Genomic DNA, 18,903 nt, shown 5'->3' with positions numbered 1-18,903 from the left:
AGTAGTCAGAATAGTTTTCATACTTGTTGGTGTTTTAGTGGGTTTATTTTCCTGATGAATTGAAAATGCATTTTGGAGTGGAAGGAAGATTGTAACAGCTCAATTTCATTCGAAAAAATAATAAACAAACGTTTTTTAACTCTCATGACATTTATCTCACTTCATATATTAAAATTTCAGACAAAGGAAAATTTTACCGGAAGTGTTCAGTGTCCGATACACAAATAGATTCTCTTTACCTCGTCACGAATTACTTCCGCTAATGCGCACAGAATGTTCAGTCACAGTGGAAAGGTTTATGGAAATGTCTTTCCACTACGCGAGGGAACAGATGGTCCCAGAAAATCAGCTGATTATTCATAGCTTATTGTTTCTACACCGGGTTTTAAAGCAGTTCCGTAAATTTTAGATAGCATCCTTTTAAAATTCTTCGCAAAATCCGTCTCTCCATTCGCCGCCTCGCCATGCGGTTAACTGTCCATTTCAGGTTGAGATTTCTTCTCGCTAGTTGTATATTTTTGTTTTTTTACTTTGTTTTGTTTTGTCACTTGACCGCGGCTTCCTCTCCTGGTTTTTGCGACAAAGATGGATGTGCTGGCGTCGTAGAAAAAGGTATGTTTAAGCTACGTAATCAATTTCATGGCTCTCAACCATTGTCGATTGTAAAACATGAGATGAGGCCAGCAGAGACGCTGATCCCCAGAACTGAAGAGTTACTTGCGTACTCCCTATAAAGCTTTATGAAGTTCTGACTTTCGATTGTAGACAAAATAAGTAATACGACACTCAATTGAAACCTTTTGAAAGGAGTCACAATTGGCAACTGTTAGACTTGTTTTTTCTCAACAGCTTTTTAAGTTAGCGACCTTTGGTTGATATTGACGTTTGGCGGTCTTAATAGGATGAATCAGAATGGGGCTGATAAGAAGCTGGGGTATTGAGTTATTCTGCTCCCATGGTCGATTCTCAAGAAAGTACACGTCAGCGATGGTCTCTTGAGCTGATTAATTCTTCATATTATTCAAGGCTTAGATAAGAATATAAAAAAAGAGAATCAAAATCACCCTCACTATAAAAATCGCTATTAGCTTTCATTAACTAATTCCCAGACAAATATATTGTTATTTTAGGGGCCTTAAGATTCACCGAGTCTGCCTACAGCTACGGTTAGGAAAACGTGTTTGCCAAGTAGCTATATAAAAGGCGACCACGATTTCCTAGATATCATAATAATTATGATATCTAGGAAATCGTGGTCGCCTTTGGCAAACATTTTTTATCAAAGGTATCACTGTTTTACCCAGCAGCCTACCTGTTTATTGAGGGTAAGAGGCAAATTAATATACCTGCATTTGTGGCTATGCATACAGGGGTGGTATGGTTAACAATTATTCCAAGAGTGCACGTTGGATCTGAGATGGTAGATAGCCAGTGAGGCGCGTAGTGCCGAGTTGGCTATCTACCATCTCATATCCAACCAGCGCAAGTGAATTAATGTTGTTTTATTAAAAACACCCACAAAATATCAAGAATTCTTCCCGACTTTATTTGTAAAAACAAAAAAATTTTCAGCTGGTTTTTAATTTTGAGCAGACCCGTACAGTTACCATATTTAAAGAGCATGGTATAATGGCTCATATACCATGATGGCTAAGCCTATTAGAGCTCTGGAATTGCATTATCCAATGATTCAGTTTTTGATAAAGGGAATTATCACATGTTCAATGGCTATGCAGATATGTTCCTCAGAGGATTTTGACTTAGAACAAGGTATCAGGTGAAACTGATCAGTGGCATGATAGTCATACATGTAGTCTGTCATGTTGTAAGGATCTTTAGTACTTCACACCTAGCTCTCAAACCAAGGAGGGCTTGTCATGAGTCTGTGTACATGTACAATGGGATAAACAATGTGAGACTCACCCAGCCAGAAAGTAGAGTACATTGAGTTTTGCAAATTCTCAAGTTTGATGGTAATTGGACCAATATTGAACAAGATACAGCTATTTAAAAACTTGAAAATTTACTAAGAAATGTATGGATTGGTGGACTCACTGCCTGCATGTCTAGAAATTTCTGAGTTAATTTTGAAGTTTTTGAAAGACAGTATCTCCTTCAATATAGGCCAGATCACGCCAAACTTGAGGATTTTGCAAATCTTAGTGTCCTCTTTCTGACTTTGTGGATCGTTTGTTGTTTACCCGATAATAAACGGACTCATACCCAGCCCCCCTCGGCTTGAAAAATAACAATTTAGGCAAAAATGTTGTTAATTACTAGGAATTTTTCTTTTTCTTTTACCATAGGTCACCTGAAACCTTTTGGTCAACATAGGGAAGCTGAAGGTGACATTACCAGCCTGAAGTATGCTCCAAGTGGCACTGACTTCTATCATAACTTTATACACAAAAGACAGCCTGTCATCATAAGAGGCGGTGCAAATCACTGGCCTGCTGTTCAACTATGGCAGAATGAATCTTACCTCACCTCACACTTTGGTTCTAGCATTTTTACTGTAGAATATCGAAAGAAGTTCAAGAATGAATTTCCTGTCAGAAAACCTTTAACTCTTAATGAATTTCTTAAAATTTACAAATCTGAAGAAGTTTACCTGGATTCAGCTTTTCCACCTAATGCATCCATGTTAAATGATGTTCTCTTACCATCACTTTTAAACTGCCATGAAATATCATCAACAATCGACAGTGTTAATTTATTATTTAACAGTGGAAGCGCAAACTCTGCATTTCATCATGATGGCTATGAGAACATTCTTACGCTCATCTCTGGAACAAAGAAGATCTATTTGGTCAACAGTTCGTACAGCAAGGATCTTAGAGCTGATCAGTATGCAATCACTCCAGGAGTGCTTCCTATTGATCCTGAGAAGTTAGATCTTGGAGCATTTCCAAAATTAGCAGATATACCATATTATGAAGTAACATTGAATAAAGGTGAGTTTCAGTGATTTCCTATTCTGTCTGATGAGATTTTTGTTGTTACTTAGAGCAGAGCTTACTTTTCCAGCCTTTGTTTTAGAGCTAAGACCAGATTTTCTCAGGCATAACTCTTGAGATAATTGCCAGCCTAAACTGGCCACCACCTCTGTGCAAAGATTTGAGTACGTGCCATGATAGGATTGTTAAAAAGCCCTTGTTGATTTGCCAATTAGGTTGAACGGAAATTCAAAATGTACTTCCAGGGCCTAGAACAAGGATATTGGTGCTGCTTCGCAGATGTTACTAACTGGGGTTAAATTACCTCTGCGATGCAGACTTGACAATGTTAACCTATCCTGATACCACAACCAGAGGGTCAAGGTAGGGAGGGCAGTACTACAAAAGAGACAGAGCCAGCTTTTAGTTCTCTGCCATATACCTACACTGTATCCACACAATTCATCCACTTATCTTCCATCCACCCATTTAAACACTCCTTTATCTATTTCCTGTTTTCAACCCAAGGAGGACTGGGTATAAGTCCATATATTGTGGGATTATTAACATAAAATCTACATAGCCAGAAAGAGGACACCGAGCCTTACAACATCCCCAAGTTTGGTGTTAATTATATGGGCAAATACTGAAGAAGATGCAGGCACTCAAAAGCGTGAAAATTTACTAAGAAATGTAAGGATTACAGGACAGGTTTTCTGGACGTCCATATAATTCTTTGCAGATTTTGGAGATTTTGAATGGCTGTAGCTTGTTTATCATGATAATAAAATTATAATAATAATAATCATCATCATTGGCCTGATTAACACCAAACTTGAGGATTTTGTAAAGCTTAGTGAGTTTTTCCTAACAATTTAGGTGTTGTGTTGATATTGCATAATATAATGACTTGCACTAACTCCCTCTCGGTTAAAACTAGGTAGAACCCCTTTACGTACATTTAGCAAATCGCCATAAAATGTTAAAAACGTTTGCAAAGTGTAGACTGTGGAAAATTGTGGTCAATTTGTTTTTTATAGTAGCATTTATTTTTACGAAACTCCAAAAACAAAGCAACTGGCACTGTGCGACATGTTACATCATTTCCAGGGTCTATATGCTCATAGACCATAGCTCTCGACCAATCAGCGCATGAGGATTCGCTCAGTTATTGAAAAAAGCCCATCCAACCTTTTTCCAGTCAGACACTTAGCCATGCGCCACCACTTCTTTCAATCCACAAACTAGACTACAGGTGAACCAGAGTGGCCATAGTAGAGAGTTTGAAACAAGAGTGGATGTATGGACTGTCTGCCCCCAAAGAATGGCCACTGTGGAGAGGTGGCCAATAGTGGAAATTCAACTTTATTTATTCACCTTTAATAATATTATTCAGTCTAGTCATAAGCAATTACTGTGTTATTTATTTTTATTTACAGGTGATATGTTGTATATACCTCAGTACTGGTGGCATGTTGTTCGCTCATATGACTCTCCCAATATTGCTGTCAACATGTGGTTTGGACTGTTCAACTATGAGGATAAATTTCAAGAGGCAGGGATTTCTGAAGATACTGATGTTGTTAAGGTAGTGGTACTCTCTTCAACTACATTTAGCTAGGCATGTTCCTTCCATGAAATCAGTTTATATCACCACTCACACTCTTAAGTCTTCAGAGACTATTGGTAATTTATAATCAAGCCTTCAGTGGCACGACCAATAACATTACAATCCAGTTGACTACTCAGTTTAACAACTAGGTTGCTAATACCATGAACTCTAGGCAATTTGAATTCAGTATCTTGGTTGCTCATTTGTCTTAAGTTCAGAGTAATAGGGAGCTTAAACAAAGACATTTTTGTGTGACGCACATCAGCCAGAAGTGTGACCTTATCCCTTTTAATATTCCTTAATGCTACCAAATTTGTATTGCTAAGTTTCTTTACTCTTAGAGAGACAATTTGCTAGAAAATGTGGGCAAACCCACCACCCAAGAATGCAAAAAGTCCTCTCCCAGTTGATGTGTGTTGTTCGAAAACGTCTTTGCTTAAGCTCCCTAATACTTCTCAACCTACATAATATGATGTCTTTCAGTTGTAATTTTCATAATAGGAAGTTATATTACAAGTATGTTTTATTTAACCTAATGTTACAAAGATGTCCTTGTCCTAGCATTTACTAATTTTAGTATTAAACTTATACTTAAGCGAAACAATTACGCAGCAATTATCATTCCATATCAGGTAACAGAGCTGTTTGACAAACTTGTCAAGGATGAACCAGATAAGATTCAGTGTCAAGAAGAAAAGCATGCTTTGAATGCTGTCCTAAAAATCAATGTAAGTGATCCAAGCAGTGGACCCCTGAGGATACCTAAGCAAAACAAGAGACCAGAAGATATTACCCTTGCTAGTGGTTATAAGAGTAAGTACAACACTGTGTTAGCTAGCAGTTCCTCAGGTGGCCTGGGCCACCTTAATATTTTGGCTTTTGAGTGATCAAACTCCAGAATCCCTTAATTACTGAAAAACTGACCTGTATTAAGCGGTCATCTTTTCCAAAGTCCCAACAAGTTATTTATTGTCTCCAGCTCTATTTAACGGTCACATTGACAAGGTGTACCATCCTAGTGCAACAGATCCACTATGCTTGACATTTAATGGTCTTTTCCTTTCTTTTATTTGGTACAAAAGGAGGTAGAAACAGTTTGAGGTCATTTTGTCATGGGATAGATATTTTGCTCTTTCAGCATCTTCATTTTCTGGCATGACTCTCAGGTTTGTCAAACCTGTATTTGGTGGTCAGTAAGCCATTCTCCATGGGTGAGCGCTTGATACAGGTTTGACTGTGTTGTGCTTTTTTCATAGCAGCTAGATCTACATGCAGGGGTTGCTTAAAATTTAACAGGGGTGGAGGTGGGAAGGGGGGGGGGGGGTCTTATTTGAAGCTGGCTGCTAATTCAACCATTTACAGTACTTTGTTTTTTGTCTTTCTTCATCCCTCATTAGTGCCTGTGATGGGTCTTGGAACAGCTGCCCTTATGGAGAACACAACCTTTGCTGTTAAAACAGCACTTGAAATTGGATACAGGTTAATAAATACTTACATGTTATCCTTATAACAACTCCTGAAAGGTTTTGGTGACACCGCAAAATAACAAATTCTTGCCTTTTTGCATCAGTAGTTTGTACATGTAGTATGTGGTATGTGTGACTGACATTTAAACTAAATGAAATGACCTCAATGTCAAAGTGAAGATGACTTCCTCACACAGTTTTCTGTCACATAACTTCAAGAGAACTACGTTAACCAAACAGATCTTACTTTATTTTGCACAGTTGTGTACAGCTTATATGGCAAACAAAGAAATATTATGGAGAGGAAAAATGCCAAAGTGACAAACTCTTCTTGTTTTGTATAGGAGAAATTTAAAGATGGTCAGTCTGCTTTGTGGATACAATATGCTGTTCATTAGTTGAGCAAATTAATCTGTACAGAAACTGCAGAGAATAATGGTTTAGTGCTCAGTAGGAAGTTCTGTCAGGTTGTAATATGATACGTTCTTTACAGGAATACCAATTTAACAGCCTTACTCATTTGTCATATAGGTTGATTGATACAGCACAGGGATACCCTGATTCAGAACCACAAGTCGCTGAGGCCATTCAACAGAGTGGAATACCAAGATCAGAGATATTCATTATGACTAAACTCCATCCAAGATTTCTAGGATATGATACGACATTAGAGGCTGTTGAAATGTCCTTGAAGAGTCTCAAGACGGATTATATTGATATGTTTCTAATACACAGCCAGGCTTGTGATAGCTTCTTTTTGACTTGTGAAGAAGGTATTACGGTTTAGTCCCCATTTGTAGGAAAAAAACCTGTACCATATAGAAGGTTCACCCTCGCAGCTAAGTCATCATTAGCAAAAAACTGGCCTCTTTGCCCACGCCGACAGTGCATGCTCTGATTGTCTCGCCTTTTTTTTTTCATGGCGGGTGACCCGGCTGGGCGTGTTACCCCTCTAGCTAAGCCAACTTTTTGTTTCCCGTGTACACAGTTTGCCACATGTTGTAAAAAAATGTGTGAATAGTTGGCTCGCCAAGGTTGGCTCAGGTAGGTAGGTGACCCTTTGGCCTAAGGTCTTTTCGCCTACAAGTCGTTTCGCCAGCGTACTGTTCACTCCCTTTTGAAGTCGTTTCGCGTACGTGTTGGGTCAGTTCCCTAACCGCTTTTGCCTGATCAGTGGCTAAAAGAACGAGGTATATACATGTGTATCGCATTTTTTTGTGTCATGGCTTAGAGGAACGAGGCATATACATGCGCAGCGCTGGTTACCCTTCTTAGTGGAACGACGCAAGACGTTAGGGAACGCGACGTTAGCGAAACGACCGGTCATCGAACCTTCTACATTATACCTGGGACAGCTTTTCCCCATGAAAACGGGTCCTTGGATACATCACTGATTTTTTTTTGAGTTGCAAGAGCCGGTTCCGGGCTGTGTCAAAAATATACATTTTGTTATTCACTGTAAACTTACATTAATTTGCTTCCTTTTATTTTGCTATCTTTACACCCTACTACGTTGCTCGTTTACCGAATATTGAGAACAAAACTTTCTTTTTTCTTCCGTTGTATCAGGGGAACCAAAAGGAACATGGCAGGATAGCTGGAAAGCCATGGAAGAGATGCAGAAGAAAGGGAAACTGCGCAGCCTCGGTGTCAGTAATTTTGACGTTGAAAGCCTGGAAGAACTGGTTCAACTGGCCACGGTTCCAGTGTCAGCAGTTCAAAACTGGTTTGACCCGTTTCATCAAGATAGAGTTGTTCGAAAGTTCTGCGAGAAGCATGGTATTCGGTACATTGGCTATTCTACCCTTGGTAAGTTTTTGGAAGAGATTTAAAAAGCTAAAAATACAGCGAAGCCTTGTCCGGTTATCAACTTTTCTTAATTCAAAACTGTAAGAGCCAAGGATCTATGGGGAATTTATAAGTCTTTAAGTTAAGCATTGGACGTTAAACGTCCACTGATGGGGTTGGATTACGCAATAAGCACGTTAGCGTAGGAGGCTAAGGTGTGTGGTGAGCAAAATTCAAATTTCATGAACTGTCTTACAGAGTTGGCAATGATATAACTGCCAACATTGCCAAAAGAAGCCAATTATTAAAGATGTATGTCACGTTTGCGTTTGTTTGAAGTTTTTACTGAAGCCGGTCACTTAAGCTCTTATCAAGTCAGCTACTGCTTAGTCTGCGTTCTAATTGTTTGGCTGCGCTGGTAACTTTGGAACAAGTCCAGGTTAAAAGTGGGACAGTAGAGTACGTTTATTAGAATAATTTACTACTACGCCTTATAGTTCAGTCTTAGTTATTTGCAAGCTTCATGCAATGATCAACTTTTCTTTTTTTTGAAGGAACCCAGTGGGTTTACTTTCACGGCTTGCAAAAGAATCCCGTGCTAACTTCCTCTCTGATTTTGGAGATGGCTAGCCATTACGAATTTGTCGCCTCTCAAGTTGTTTTGCGATGGGCTATCCACGCCAACGTAACAGTGATACCAAGGTCGAAGAGTCCTCGCAATCTGTACTTGAATTTTCGATCTTTGGACTTCTCTCTCACTGACGATGAAATTGGTTATTTTGAAAACATCACAGATTATGAATTTCACCCCTTGGAGACTAAGATGTCTAAAGGAATGGGTAGGTAATTTTTATACGATACAGTGATTGTCACTCTAAACACAGGAAACTATGGTACTGTCTTCACTATTAAAGGTGGTTTGTTTTTGGTTTTTTTTATGTTACGAGCGAAAAAAACAGAGGAAAAATCTAAGTTCTCTGCAAAATTCTAGTTCGTAGCCTCCCAGAAGAACCATTGGACACACGTCAAGAATTCTCCTAGGAATGTAGTGTTCAAGGCAATTTCTAAAGCTATGTTCACGTTATACTGAATAGTTTTTTTCGTCGGCACGAAAACCTTACCAGATACGGCTTCTCTTCACTAATAAGAACGGTGATTTTGGCGCGATTTCTGTAACGGAGCGAAACTGCGCCGCGCTGATCTCTTATTTGGAGAGTCACATGTCACATAGGAGTTCATACTACATGTATACCGGATAGCTTGAGTTGCCTCTGGCTTCGTTGTCAAAATGAGGCTTACAACAAATTCTTTGATGTTGTCGTGCTATTCAAACTTATTTTTACCTGAAAGGACGTGCTCTTGATCTCACTTGGAAGTGAGAGTTTTTGGAACTCGGAATGCCCTGTTGAGAGGGTCTCAAATATGATTCTTTGATCCCGTAATCCCGACCCAAAATTTTGTGTAATTTCGTAATCCCGAGGTTTTTTTTTTATTGGCATCCCACCTCCCGCGATACCTTCAATTCTGAACCTCGCCCCGATTTTGCCTCAAAATTCCGAATTCCGAGCGTCAAATAAGAGAAATCCCGGATCCCTACAAACCTATTGGCTACCCTCCTGTTACCTCTGTTTGTTTGGGCCGGTGATTCAACCATTGCTGAGTGTGTTACCTTGTTTAATGTGTATTTATTATTTGTTCAGGTTGTTCAGATAAACATGCGAACTGTCAGCAGTGGGCGGAATCTGGAGAATGCACAGTAAACCCAGACTGGATGCTGATTAACTGCCAACAAAGTTGCGGACTGTGTTGTGAGTTTTTAAACTTTCATGACATTTCCTCAGTAGAACGTCTTGTTATTCAAGCCCTCTCGATAGCAGACTGCTTAAAATTTAGATCAATTTAGGTTTCCAGGAAGCTGCCTTCTCACTCCTCCCCTAATCCAGCATTTTACCCTAAGCGAGAAGTAAGTGTTAATGTTGGCTTAGGGAAGGGGTAGGTAGAAAATTTCGTAGAAACTTAAATTGATTCTAAAATTTCTCAAGCCGTAAGTAATTTTTCTCAGGTTATTTTTTTCTTTTTTTCACTTTACTTTACAGATGACCAAGACCTAACAGATTCCGGAGTAGATGAACCCCTTGTTTTCGTTGGATCGGAAGATCATTACATGTACGCTCTTCACAATGCAGAAGGAACAGTTGTCTGGAAGTATAGAACTCTTGGGAAAATTATGTCCACTGCTGCCTTCAGTCACGACGGCGAAATCTTGTATTTTGGTTCGAACGACGGCAATGTGTATGCCCTTTATACGGCCGATGGTTCGTCAGTATGGACGCATAAGACCGATGGAGCCGTCGTGGCATGCCCAAGTGTCAGTGTGAACGGGATAGTTTATATCGGGTCACACGATCAGAACGTATACGCACTGGAAGATAAAACCGGGTCTGTTGTATGGACCTCAAATCTTGGGTGTGCCATTTGGGGTACAATTGCTATCGACAACGAAAGGGGACTTCTCTTCACTGGCTGTACGTCTGAAAAGTCAAACACTTCCGACGCCATAGATACTCCTCATATCTTTGCCCTGAATGCCAGTTCGGGAGACGTCGTTTGGAAGTTTGAAACCGCCGGAAACGTGTACGGCTCACCAGCTCTCATGCCGAGCGGACATACCGTGTTCTTTGCCTCTTTAGACCATAATATTTACGCTCTTGATCGTGAAACTGGTAAGCTGGTGTGGTCTTATGACACAGGGTCAGAAATAGAATCCTCTCCCGTCGTGAGCCGGGCAGATGGCACGCTGTTTGTTGGATTAATCAAAGACCAGCTGATTGCTGTAGATACTGTAAGTGGTCCTTTAGAGGGAAAAATCAAGTGGAAAGTTAACACTGGTGGAGAGGTGGTATCGTCACCAGTCATTACTGAGGATGGGAGGGTAAGTTCAAATTGTTTGATGAAAATAATACGCCATTTCCGATTTCAATGACCAAGTCAAATGTGCTAAAGTGTGCATAGCCGTTCATGTGAAAATGAGCTTTCTTTGCTGGAGAACAGAAGGGCGCTTTCCATTTGTTAGAACTGACCGGCAAGGCCATTCCTGTCGTGATGAGAAATTCACTTTCAATCAAAGCTATCCAGCCAGATCAGTCAAATCCTAAATAACATGCACGAAGGAAATCGTTTTTCATCAAAAACTCTTGGAAAAAGCCTATTTCATTTTCCAAATGACAGGTCCGGCCATGGTCCAGCCGGCCAGTTCTGACTTTTGGAAAGCGCCTTAAGCTTATGCTCTTGTTTTCAAAAGAGGCGAGGCTCAACACTAGAATGGCATAGTTAGTGGAGACGGAAGGCTAAATTACAATAAATTATTTGGTAGAAATGGAAAACTATTCAACGAAAAGGATATATAATCAATCAATAATGAAGGTACGAATCCCGCTTGCTGGTAGACAGATAGTTTGGGGCCTCCTGAATACTTTAAGAGGAGGGTTTTCTTTTCTTCACTTCCAATCGTTCTTAGCTCGCAGCCATTACAAATCTCTTGTGCAGAAACGGCTAAGTTATCAATTCGGTTTTTAAAAATATTGACGACTTCAAATCACAGGGGTAAGTAAAGCCTATCCCTTTCTTTATCTCATCCAGCTTCAAGTGTGGACGGGCAGTAAGTTTTAATCGTAAGTGTGACAACAGGGGCACCCTACGACGATTTCCTCCTAAATATATTGAAAACACTTTTTGGACTGTCTAGAGTACTTTTAGATATCTAGGAATGCATTCTAAGCGGCGCTATGAAATTTGTAACTGTTCGGTCATCCTAGGGGAACTTGAGTCTTTTCGAAATTACAAGGGCTTCAGTATTATCTTCCCGAAAATTTTGGATGCAGTTTAACGTTTTACGAAAGTGAGAATTTTCCAATTTCCTCTCTCCGTCACATTTTTAATCCGGAAATTTTAGGTTTCCTTTTTCTGCGAAAAATAGCCCAGCATTGGGAGTGAGATGTGAAAAAATAATGTTCGTTCAGAACATTGTAATAGAACGGGCATCCAGAAATTTTTAGCTGTCCTAAACCAATAGAAAATTCTAGGCCGCGTTTGCTTTTCCGAACAGATATTTTACAGAAAATGGTCGTTGGGTGGCCCTGTGACAATTTCAAAACCTACTGAACATTACTTTACTTGGTTCTTTTTTCTAAAAAAAAAACAAGCAGTATTTTACAAATCAGTAGAATTCCTCATGACCCATTTACTCAGACTTGATACTGTTTCTGACTCTTCAGGTTTTCATTGGTTCAGGCGATGGACGCATTTTGGCTGTCAATCAAACCGACGGTTCCCATATATGGTCACCAACAACTGGTGACTACGTCGTGGCTTCTGTAGCAGTGTCACGTGATAACGTAGTGTATGCGGCCAGCTCAGACAAGTTCCTGTACGCTTTGCACGGTAATGATGGCTCTGTAATCTGGAAGTTTCAAACTGGTGCTGCTATTGTGGCATCTCCCTCTTTGTTTCCTGAACATATGATGCCCGTTGGTTAGTCAGAGAAGTTCTTTTTTCCGCTTCAGCAAAACGTAACGTTTCACATTCTAAAGAAATAACATAATTTATTTCCTTTTATATCGTAAGAGCAGTATTTTAATTACTGTGGTGCGTTTAAAAGCTTTGCATATAAATGAAGTAAATAATGTACATAAAATAACCTATAATTTATATGCAGATGTCCGTTTATTGTTCAAATGGGCTTAAAAGACAATATAAAAGAAAGGAGTAAGCTTGAAATGATAAAATACGTACATGTAATAAAAGATGATAATTTATCCACAATCTATTGTAAAGTAAACAATATAAATTGAGTAATTAAAATGGAAATGAGATCTGAGAAAAGGAAAAATATCGTTTCAGTTACAGAATCCTTAAAAAAACAGTGTACGAAAATTATTAACCGTTAAGTTGGTTTACGATTTCGTCAAAGAAACCTAAGACTAATCTACCAATCGGATTGAAGTACTTCGTAAGCACTAGTTGAATTTCGCGGTTCATTACGTCCTTTACGGATCCATTAGAGTCCGTTATATGGCCTTAAGCAACACTTACGTGATTGTTTTTTTTGTTTTGTTTTTTTGTTTTTTGTTTTTTCTGTTTTTTTTCTGAGGTTCTCCTGTGGTGTGTTAACATTTGCCTCGTGGTAGCCTCGATTTATGGCACTTGGGTTTTTTGGATTTCACTGAAGCGGGAAACTGGAAAATGAAAAATGGGAAGAAAACAAAGCATGACTAATGAAGTTACTGATAGGGCAAAGGGTTAAGTTACAAGGTTTTGTTCCAATATTTTATTTTCCCTTTCCCCGTTCCTCATTCCTCGTTCCACATTCCCTGTTCCTCGTTTTAGTGGAATACCAGCTTCTCCAACCATGACTAATTTGGGACAGATATCGCAAATAGAAATCAGTAACAAAACAACGCGCGCGTGACAAAAGAAGTGACTTCAAAAGTGATTTCCCCTTTTCCTAGAAATGACGGAAATTCTAGATACAACAAGCTTTACCAAACTGATCCGAAGTTAATTTTAACGGTGATAAAGATCAATTAGAGACTTCAGAACAAAAACGTGGTCAGACATCCTATAGCCTTTTCGGAAGCCAATTTGGTTGTTGTGTATTATATTGTGTTCGTCGAGATATTTTGTAAGACGGTCATGAATAATTAGGGTAAAGAATTTACCTAGACAACTACATACAGTAATTCCGCGATAGTTGTTAGGGTCGCCTACATCACCCGCTTTAAAGACGGTTGAAATATAACCCACCGACCACAACTGGGGAAATATGCCGGAATTCAAAACTTTATTAAAAAGAATTTGCAATACAGGCCCAATGATGGATATAGCAAGCAAAAATTCTTGTTACTTTTGCGATTTTTGTGAAATTTGCTATCCTGATAGCAGTTTTATTTAAATTTTTTTGCTGAAATTACGAAAAGAACTTGTTAGCAAAGTTTTGCTAACATTAGATCATAGTTTGACCAAAGAAATAGTTTTTTTTTTTTGACGGCTGGTCAAAGGTCTTAACCTTGGCTTCAGTCAAACATATCAAATTACATTGAGTTTCGTGCGGGTAATCTCACAGTAATATTTTCGGCAAAATTATATTGACAACTTGAAAATCAAAAGTCAAAGTTTTGCGTTTCATAATCTTGTACCAAGGAATGAAATTGTTAAAATGTCGCTGAAACATTTCTAATTTTGAATGCTACTTGAAATTCAGGAAGATGGATTTGATGAATTCGTCGAAATGTTGATTTGTTCAGAGACTGATCGCAGTCTTCGTGCAATAACCCCGCATGTTAGTATCTTAATAAACGCGTCTCTGTAGGGCCGAAGTCTCCAGGCAAAGACAAACGGATTCATACTGGAATTAGCCATGATTAGGATGTAGTTCAAATCTCTCGCCCAGTGAAGAAAATCACAGTTACAGCTTGCACAAAAGCTTATGATCAGGATAAGGATTAACGAAGGAAGAAAACACGAAATGAAAAGGGTCAACATGATCAGAAATGTCTTAGTTACTTTCTTCTCCCATTTAATCGTTCTCTTCTTGACGTGGTTATAACTCTCTGAGCCTTGATGTAACGTGTCCCAAGTCCTGACTTGATTTTTAAAACTTTTGAAAACTTTCACGTAGGTCAAACAAAGCACCACAAATGTTGTCACGACAGCTGTGATGGCGAAGAAAAATTGGTATTTTAGATAGCCGACACTGAAATACAGAAAGGGAAACCCAATGGAGATAGTCCATATTGAAAGCAAGATGACAGTGGCTCTTCGAGAATTCAATTTAGCTCTGTATTCCATAGGGTTAGTGATGGCAAAGAATCTGTCCACACTCATTGCAGCTAAACTAAAAAGCGATGCTGTACTCGAGATGAAAGTTCCCACACGTCTTGCGTCATCTCGAGGAAGAAGTGTAACTTGTTTTGTCGAAGCCTCTCGAACGTAGAACTCCGCCGACATTGGCAATGCAAAACAACCCACTATTAAATCGGCTGCAGCCAGGTTAGCGACTAGAAAATTGAAAGGCGATCGTAGATTGCGATTTGGATCAATAATTACTGCCAGAAACACAAGGATATTTCCTACTACAGCTACAACTGAGAGGACTGAACAGAATGTAGCTGAAGTGATGCTTAAAGTAGTGGGCGCCGAGATATTTGAGCAAGGGTACGATCCCAACAGTGACATGTCTGAATGCGAAGATTTTCGCTCCGTGACCAGGTGATAACTCAGTTCATTTTGTATTCAATAACCATGATTAACTCAGGTGGGCTGCGGAGATGATCTTACGGTATATAAAATGGCAAGCTCGTCATTTCAGCCCAAAAGGAAATAAAACTTGTAAGTAAGACAATGAACAGAATGACAGCCACTTTTATATTGGATAAGCTCACGCAATAATTACTAACCTGACAACTCGTGATAATTTGAAAATACCGTATTGGACTGGATCACCCTATTATCTTGGAACAAATGAGTGACAGTCAAGGCACTTCGAGAATAAAGAGCCGCAATTGGAAAATCAGTTTGAGTCATGAGAAATATATATTGCGCTATTAGACACCGCATTGGAAACTGAAAATAAGCTAAGATAAGTAAATTCTCAGAACGCGAAATTAACTCAACTCCATGACAGTCACCTTTGTCCTACAATCGGTAGGTGTTTCACCTTCCAGTATATTTGTTGATTTAAAACAGCATTACGTTGAAAAAGGCGATAGGATAAGTAAAGTAGCCTGTCTACAGCCGAGGGGGCGGCTGTACACAGGCTAATGTAAAGTGAAAATCGCGTTTTCGACTCATTCCACTTTCCCAAGAATAATAAAGGACTTCTCGAAGTCTATCATGAAGTGGCCTTTTCGTATAAATACTATGAATTCTTGATGATACTTTAAATTTGCGATTTTTAAGTATACGTATTTCACAACGCTTAATTATCGCGAATTTCCTGAACGTAGGTTTGTATGAGAAGGGCGGTATTTGACGGGTATTTGACAGTCCGTTTGCCTAATTACAATTTTCCCTCACTAAAGATATTGAACTTTTTAAATGATCACGATACCCGAGAAATTAGCGTCGTAAAACTTGCGTCTATTAAGGGAGCTGAATTAATGAAGTATATTTCAGCCTCCCTCATTTTCGTTATTGCCAGCTGATCTAAAAAGTCGTGTCAGCTAATTCGAAATGAAACTTCCAATTTTTAATTTTCATTAATTCTTCTTGTCATGTGTGTAATCAATTTTTTTAAAAAAATATCAATCGCCCCATTTTTCTTATCCTTGATCTAAATTTAATTTCCCCAATGGCGATTTGTTTTTAGAGAGCCGAGCGGGAGCTTGTAGTTTCAGTCCGGCTCAACAAGAACTAGGCTGAAATTCCACTATGCGGTCGCTAATTTCTTCTGATTTGACTGAAGATTTTTCTTGAATATCCTCGGGCGCTTTTCAAAATAACTAACAAATAAATTTTGCGCTCATCTTAGACACCAACCGATTAATGAAACCAATCTAGCCTGCGAAAACATCCGTTTGTCCTCGTTCTTCGCAGCTTCATCAGCGGCGGTCGTGTCAGCTAATTCGAAATGAAACGTCCCATTTTAAATTTTCATTAATTTTTCTTGTCATGTATTCAAATTTTTTTAAAACATCAATTCCGCCGTTCAAGAAAAGAATTGCTTTTCTTATCCTTGATCTAAAATTAATTTCGTCTTCGGTGATTTGTTTTTAGAGAGCCGAGTGGGAGGCTGCAGTTTCAGCCCCGCTCAACAAGCCATGACTAGGCTGAAACTCACAGTAGGTGTACGGGCCGGTGTGGGGGGGGCAAGGGGGGCTGCAGCAGCCCAAAATTCGGCGTGGTAAATCCAGTTAAATTCGCACGAGACAGTAGTGTGAAGAAAAATTCAACAGCGTATGGCAGATAGCATCAGCAATGGGTCTGAAAATGAAGAAGTGACTGACCAGTTCTCAGTTTCAATTACGAAGCCAGCGCACTCATGACAATCGCCATCGCGCGGCCTTCAAGCCCTTGTAGGTGACCACGCGCAAAGACAAACGCAGCTGACACCGGAATCGCACCACCCTATAGCCTGCTTCACAGACGTAATTTCACCTCGGTTAGTAAGGTCTGCGAAGCATTGCCGACATCTTTGTGCTGGCCCCCAAAGGACTCAGAAAATTACCGGAAGTGCGTTTCAAATTTGCTTTCGTGTTGATTGGCAAATCGACAATGGCTTTTTTAAAAGGCCAATCATGGCGCATACTCAATTTCTGGTACACAAGTGGAGGCTCAGGGCTGTTTCGCATACGGACTTAACCAGAGTTGAGTTTCGTCTGTGGCGCAGGTCAACCACGTAAACCACCGACAAGGTGCTGTCCGAGATTGAGCTCAGGTTTAGCGCAAATGATCAGTAAATACGCTGTGCCTTAGGAAACATCTGTCACAGTGAAACACCTGATAAAGAAAGCTTCTCCCGCGTTGCTAAATTTTACAAAATCGACGGCGAAGCCTAGCAGAAAATGTTCGCGAGTTTTCGTCGTGTGCGCGGAGTAGGCTACATGACTGTTCCAGAAATGCCGGAGACAATGCTCAAGAATGATCTATTTGATATGTTTTCAGTGTTTTCTTAAGTGGTACATATCTTTGGAATGATACCTGCTACATTGCATAGCGTTCTGCAGAACGATCAGTCAGTGCGTTGTGCAGATTGAAAACTTACATGTACCTCCGCAGGGGCATGGGGCAACAACGTTTCAGTAACATCGCACTAATTAACATTGAAAGGTATATTGGAACTCTGTAGTGAACAATGACATGGACCGTATCATTGATATCCTCGGCCGTCAAAATGGCAAAGACAGCGCGTGTTTTATGAGCTCATAAGATAGATTCATATATAAGAATATTTTTACTGCACATGTAGGCCTATGCTGTTGCATTGTGTGACCCTCGACTGCTGGAACGATTTAAGTCCTGAGCATGAGTTCTCTGTCTTTCCCGTCGCCTTCTAGGTCGAAAAACACCCATAATTACAAGAAAACACGCCTCAAGTAGGAGTCGACGATTCACAGCCGCCGTGCTGAATTTGAGGAATGGCGCGAGCTATGTTGTTAGACCCAGGTTCCCTCGGTCTTCATCCAGCGATCGCAGCAATAATTCACTGCGATCGCTGAACCATTTCTGTCAACGAGGTCAAAGGCGGAGGTGGATAACACCCTCCGAGATCTGCTTAATTCTTTATATCCTACGAAAGCCAAATTCATTTTACTTTATTATTCATTCAAAATAATTCCTAGTTTGTTATCAGGGATATCGATTTTTCAGATCCTTTACTTAATTTTAGCTTTATTTAAAGGAGCTTTCAATCTTCTACTATGTTTCGAATATACCACGTACCGAAACTACAAAGAGAAGTCAGGCGGCATCATTTCTCTACAAATTTGACTTATGCAAATTTGTGACATTTTGCCACTGGTGGTCACGAAACTTTTTATTTTGCAAACGCGAATCTGGAGTTCCCAGATTTTTTATTTCATATTCTGTTAATATAAGAGCTGAACTTTGTCCTAGTATACACTTTGGCTAGATATCACGCATACCAAGGTGAGTTTTTTGACTCTGAAGTTTTCATTTTTGACCCATTTTAAAAAGTGCGCTTGGTGGTAGTTTTTAAAAAACCGTAAAAAAATTCAAAATCACGTCTATGGTTTAAAACGTACCATGGAAAGAAAGAAAAGATAGAATGCTTTAAAACAAACTTATTTCTGTTTTATAGCTTTGAATCTTGCTTCCGTACAGACGCGATCGCGATAAAGTCGATCATTTTTACTCTAATTTTTGCATAATTAATTAGGTAAAAACAGCTATCTTCGTTTTTCCTTATTTTCTCGAGAACTATAGATTCTCAAAAGCTAAAAATATTTTTTTCGAAGATAGTTCCCCAAAGGGGTTTTTCTGACAGATCATCAGAATTTTTCAATTTTTTAGCCTGGCAAGCCGAGCGATTCTCGATATTTACGGTCATGGGCTCTTAACATTGTTTCTGACGCTGCAAGTTTTC

The 18,903-nt window shown here is 39.4% G+C and overlaps 2 protein-coding genes across 2 annotated transcripts; one reads left to right on the top strand and one right to left on the bottom strand.

Moving 5' to 3' along the window:
* The first annotated feature begins 287 nt into the window (after positions 1–287).
* LOC140941752 (uncharacterized) lies at positions 288–12,876 on the top strand. Its single transcript, XM_073390769.1, has 11 exons — positions 288–612; positions 2,307–2,954; positions 4,376–4,524; positions 5,181–5,361; positions 5,946–6,027; positions 6,546–6,787; positions 7,584–7,823; positions 8,357–8,641; positions 9,503–9,610; positions 9,899–10,734; positions 12,077–12,876. The coding sequence occupies exons 1-11, from the start codon at positions 465–467 to the stop codon at positions 12,335–12,337; spliced, it is 3,180 nt and encodes a 1,059-aa protein (XP_073246870.1). The 5' UTR covers positions 288–464; the 3' UTR covers positions 12,338–12,876.
* Positions 12,877–13,941: 1,065 nt separating this feature from the next.
* On the bottom strand, positions 13,942–15,180 carry LOC140933615 (adrenocorticotropic hormone receptor-like). The gene has a single exon (XM_073383223.1). The coding sequence runs from the start codon at positions 15,033–15,035 to the stop codon at positions 14,058–14,060; it is 978 nt and encodes a 325-aa protein (XP_073239324.1). The 5' UTR covers positions 15,036–15,180; the 3' UTR covers positions 13,942–14,057.
* Between the last annotated feature and the right edge of the window lie 3,723 nt (positions 15,181–18,903).

This window comes from Porites lutea, chromosome 1 (assembly GCF_958299795.1).
Source record: "Porites lutea chromosome 1, jaPorLute2.1, whole genome shotgun sequence".
Classification (NCBI taxonomy): domain Eukaryota; kingdom Metazoa; phylum Cnidaria; class Anthozoa; order Scleractinia; family Poritidae; genus Porites; species Porites lutea.
Note: the sequence above shows the minus strand (reverse complement) of the source record. Positions and strands in the feature narration are given on the sequence as shown.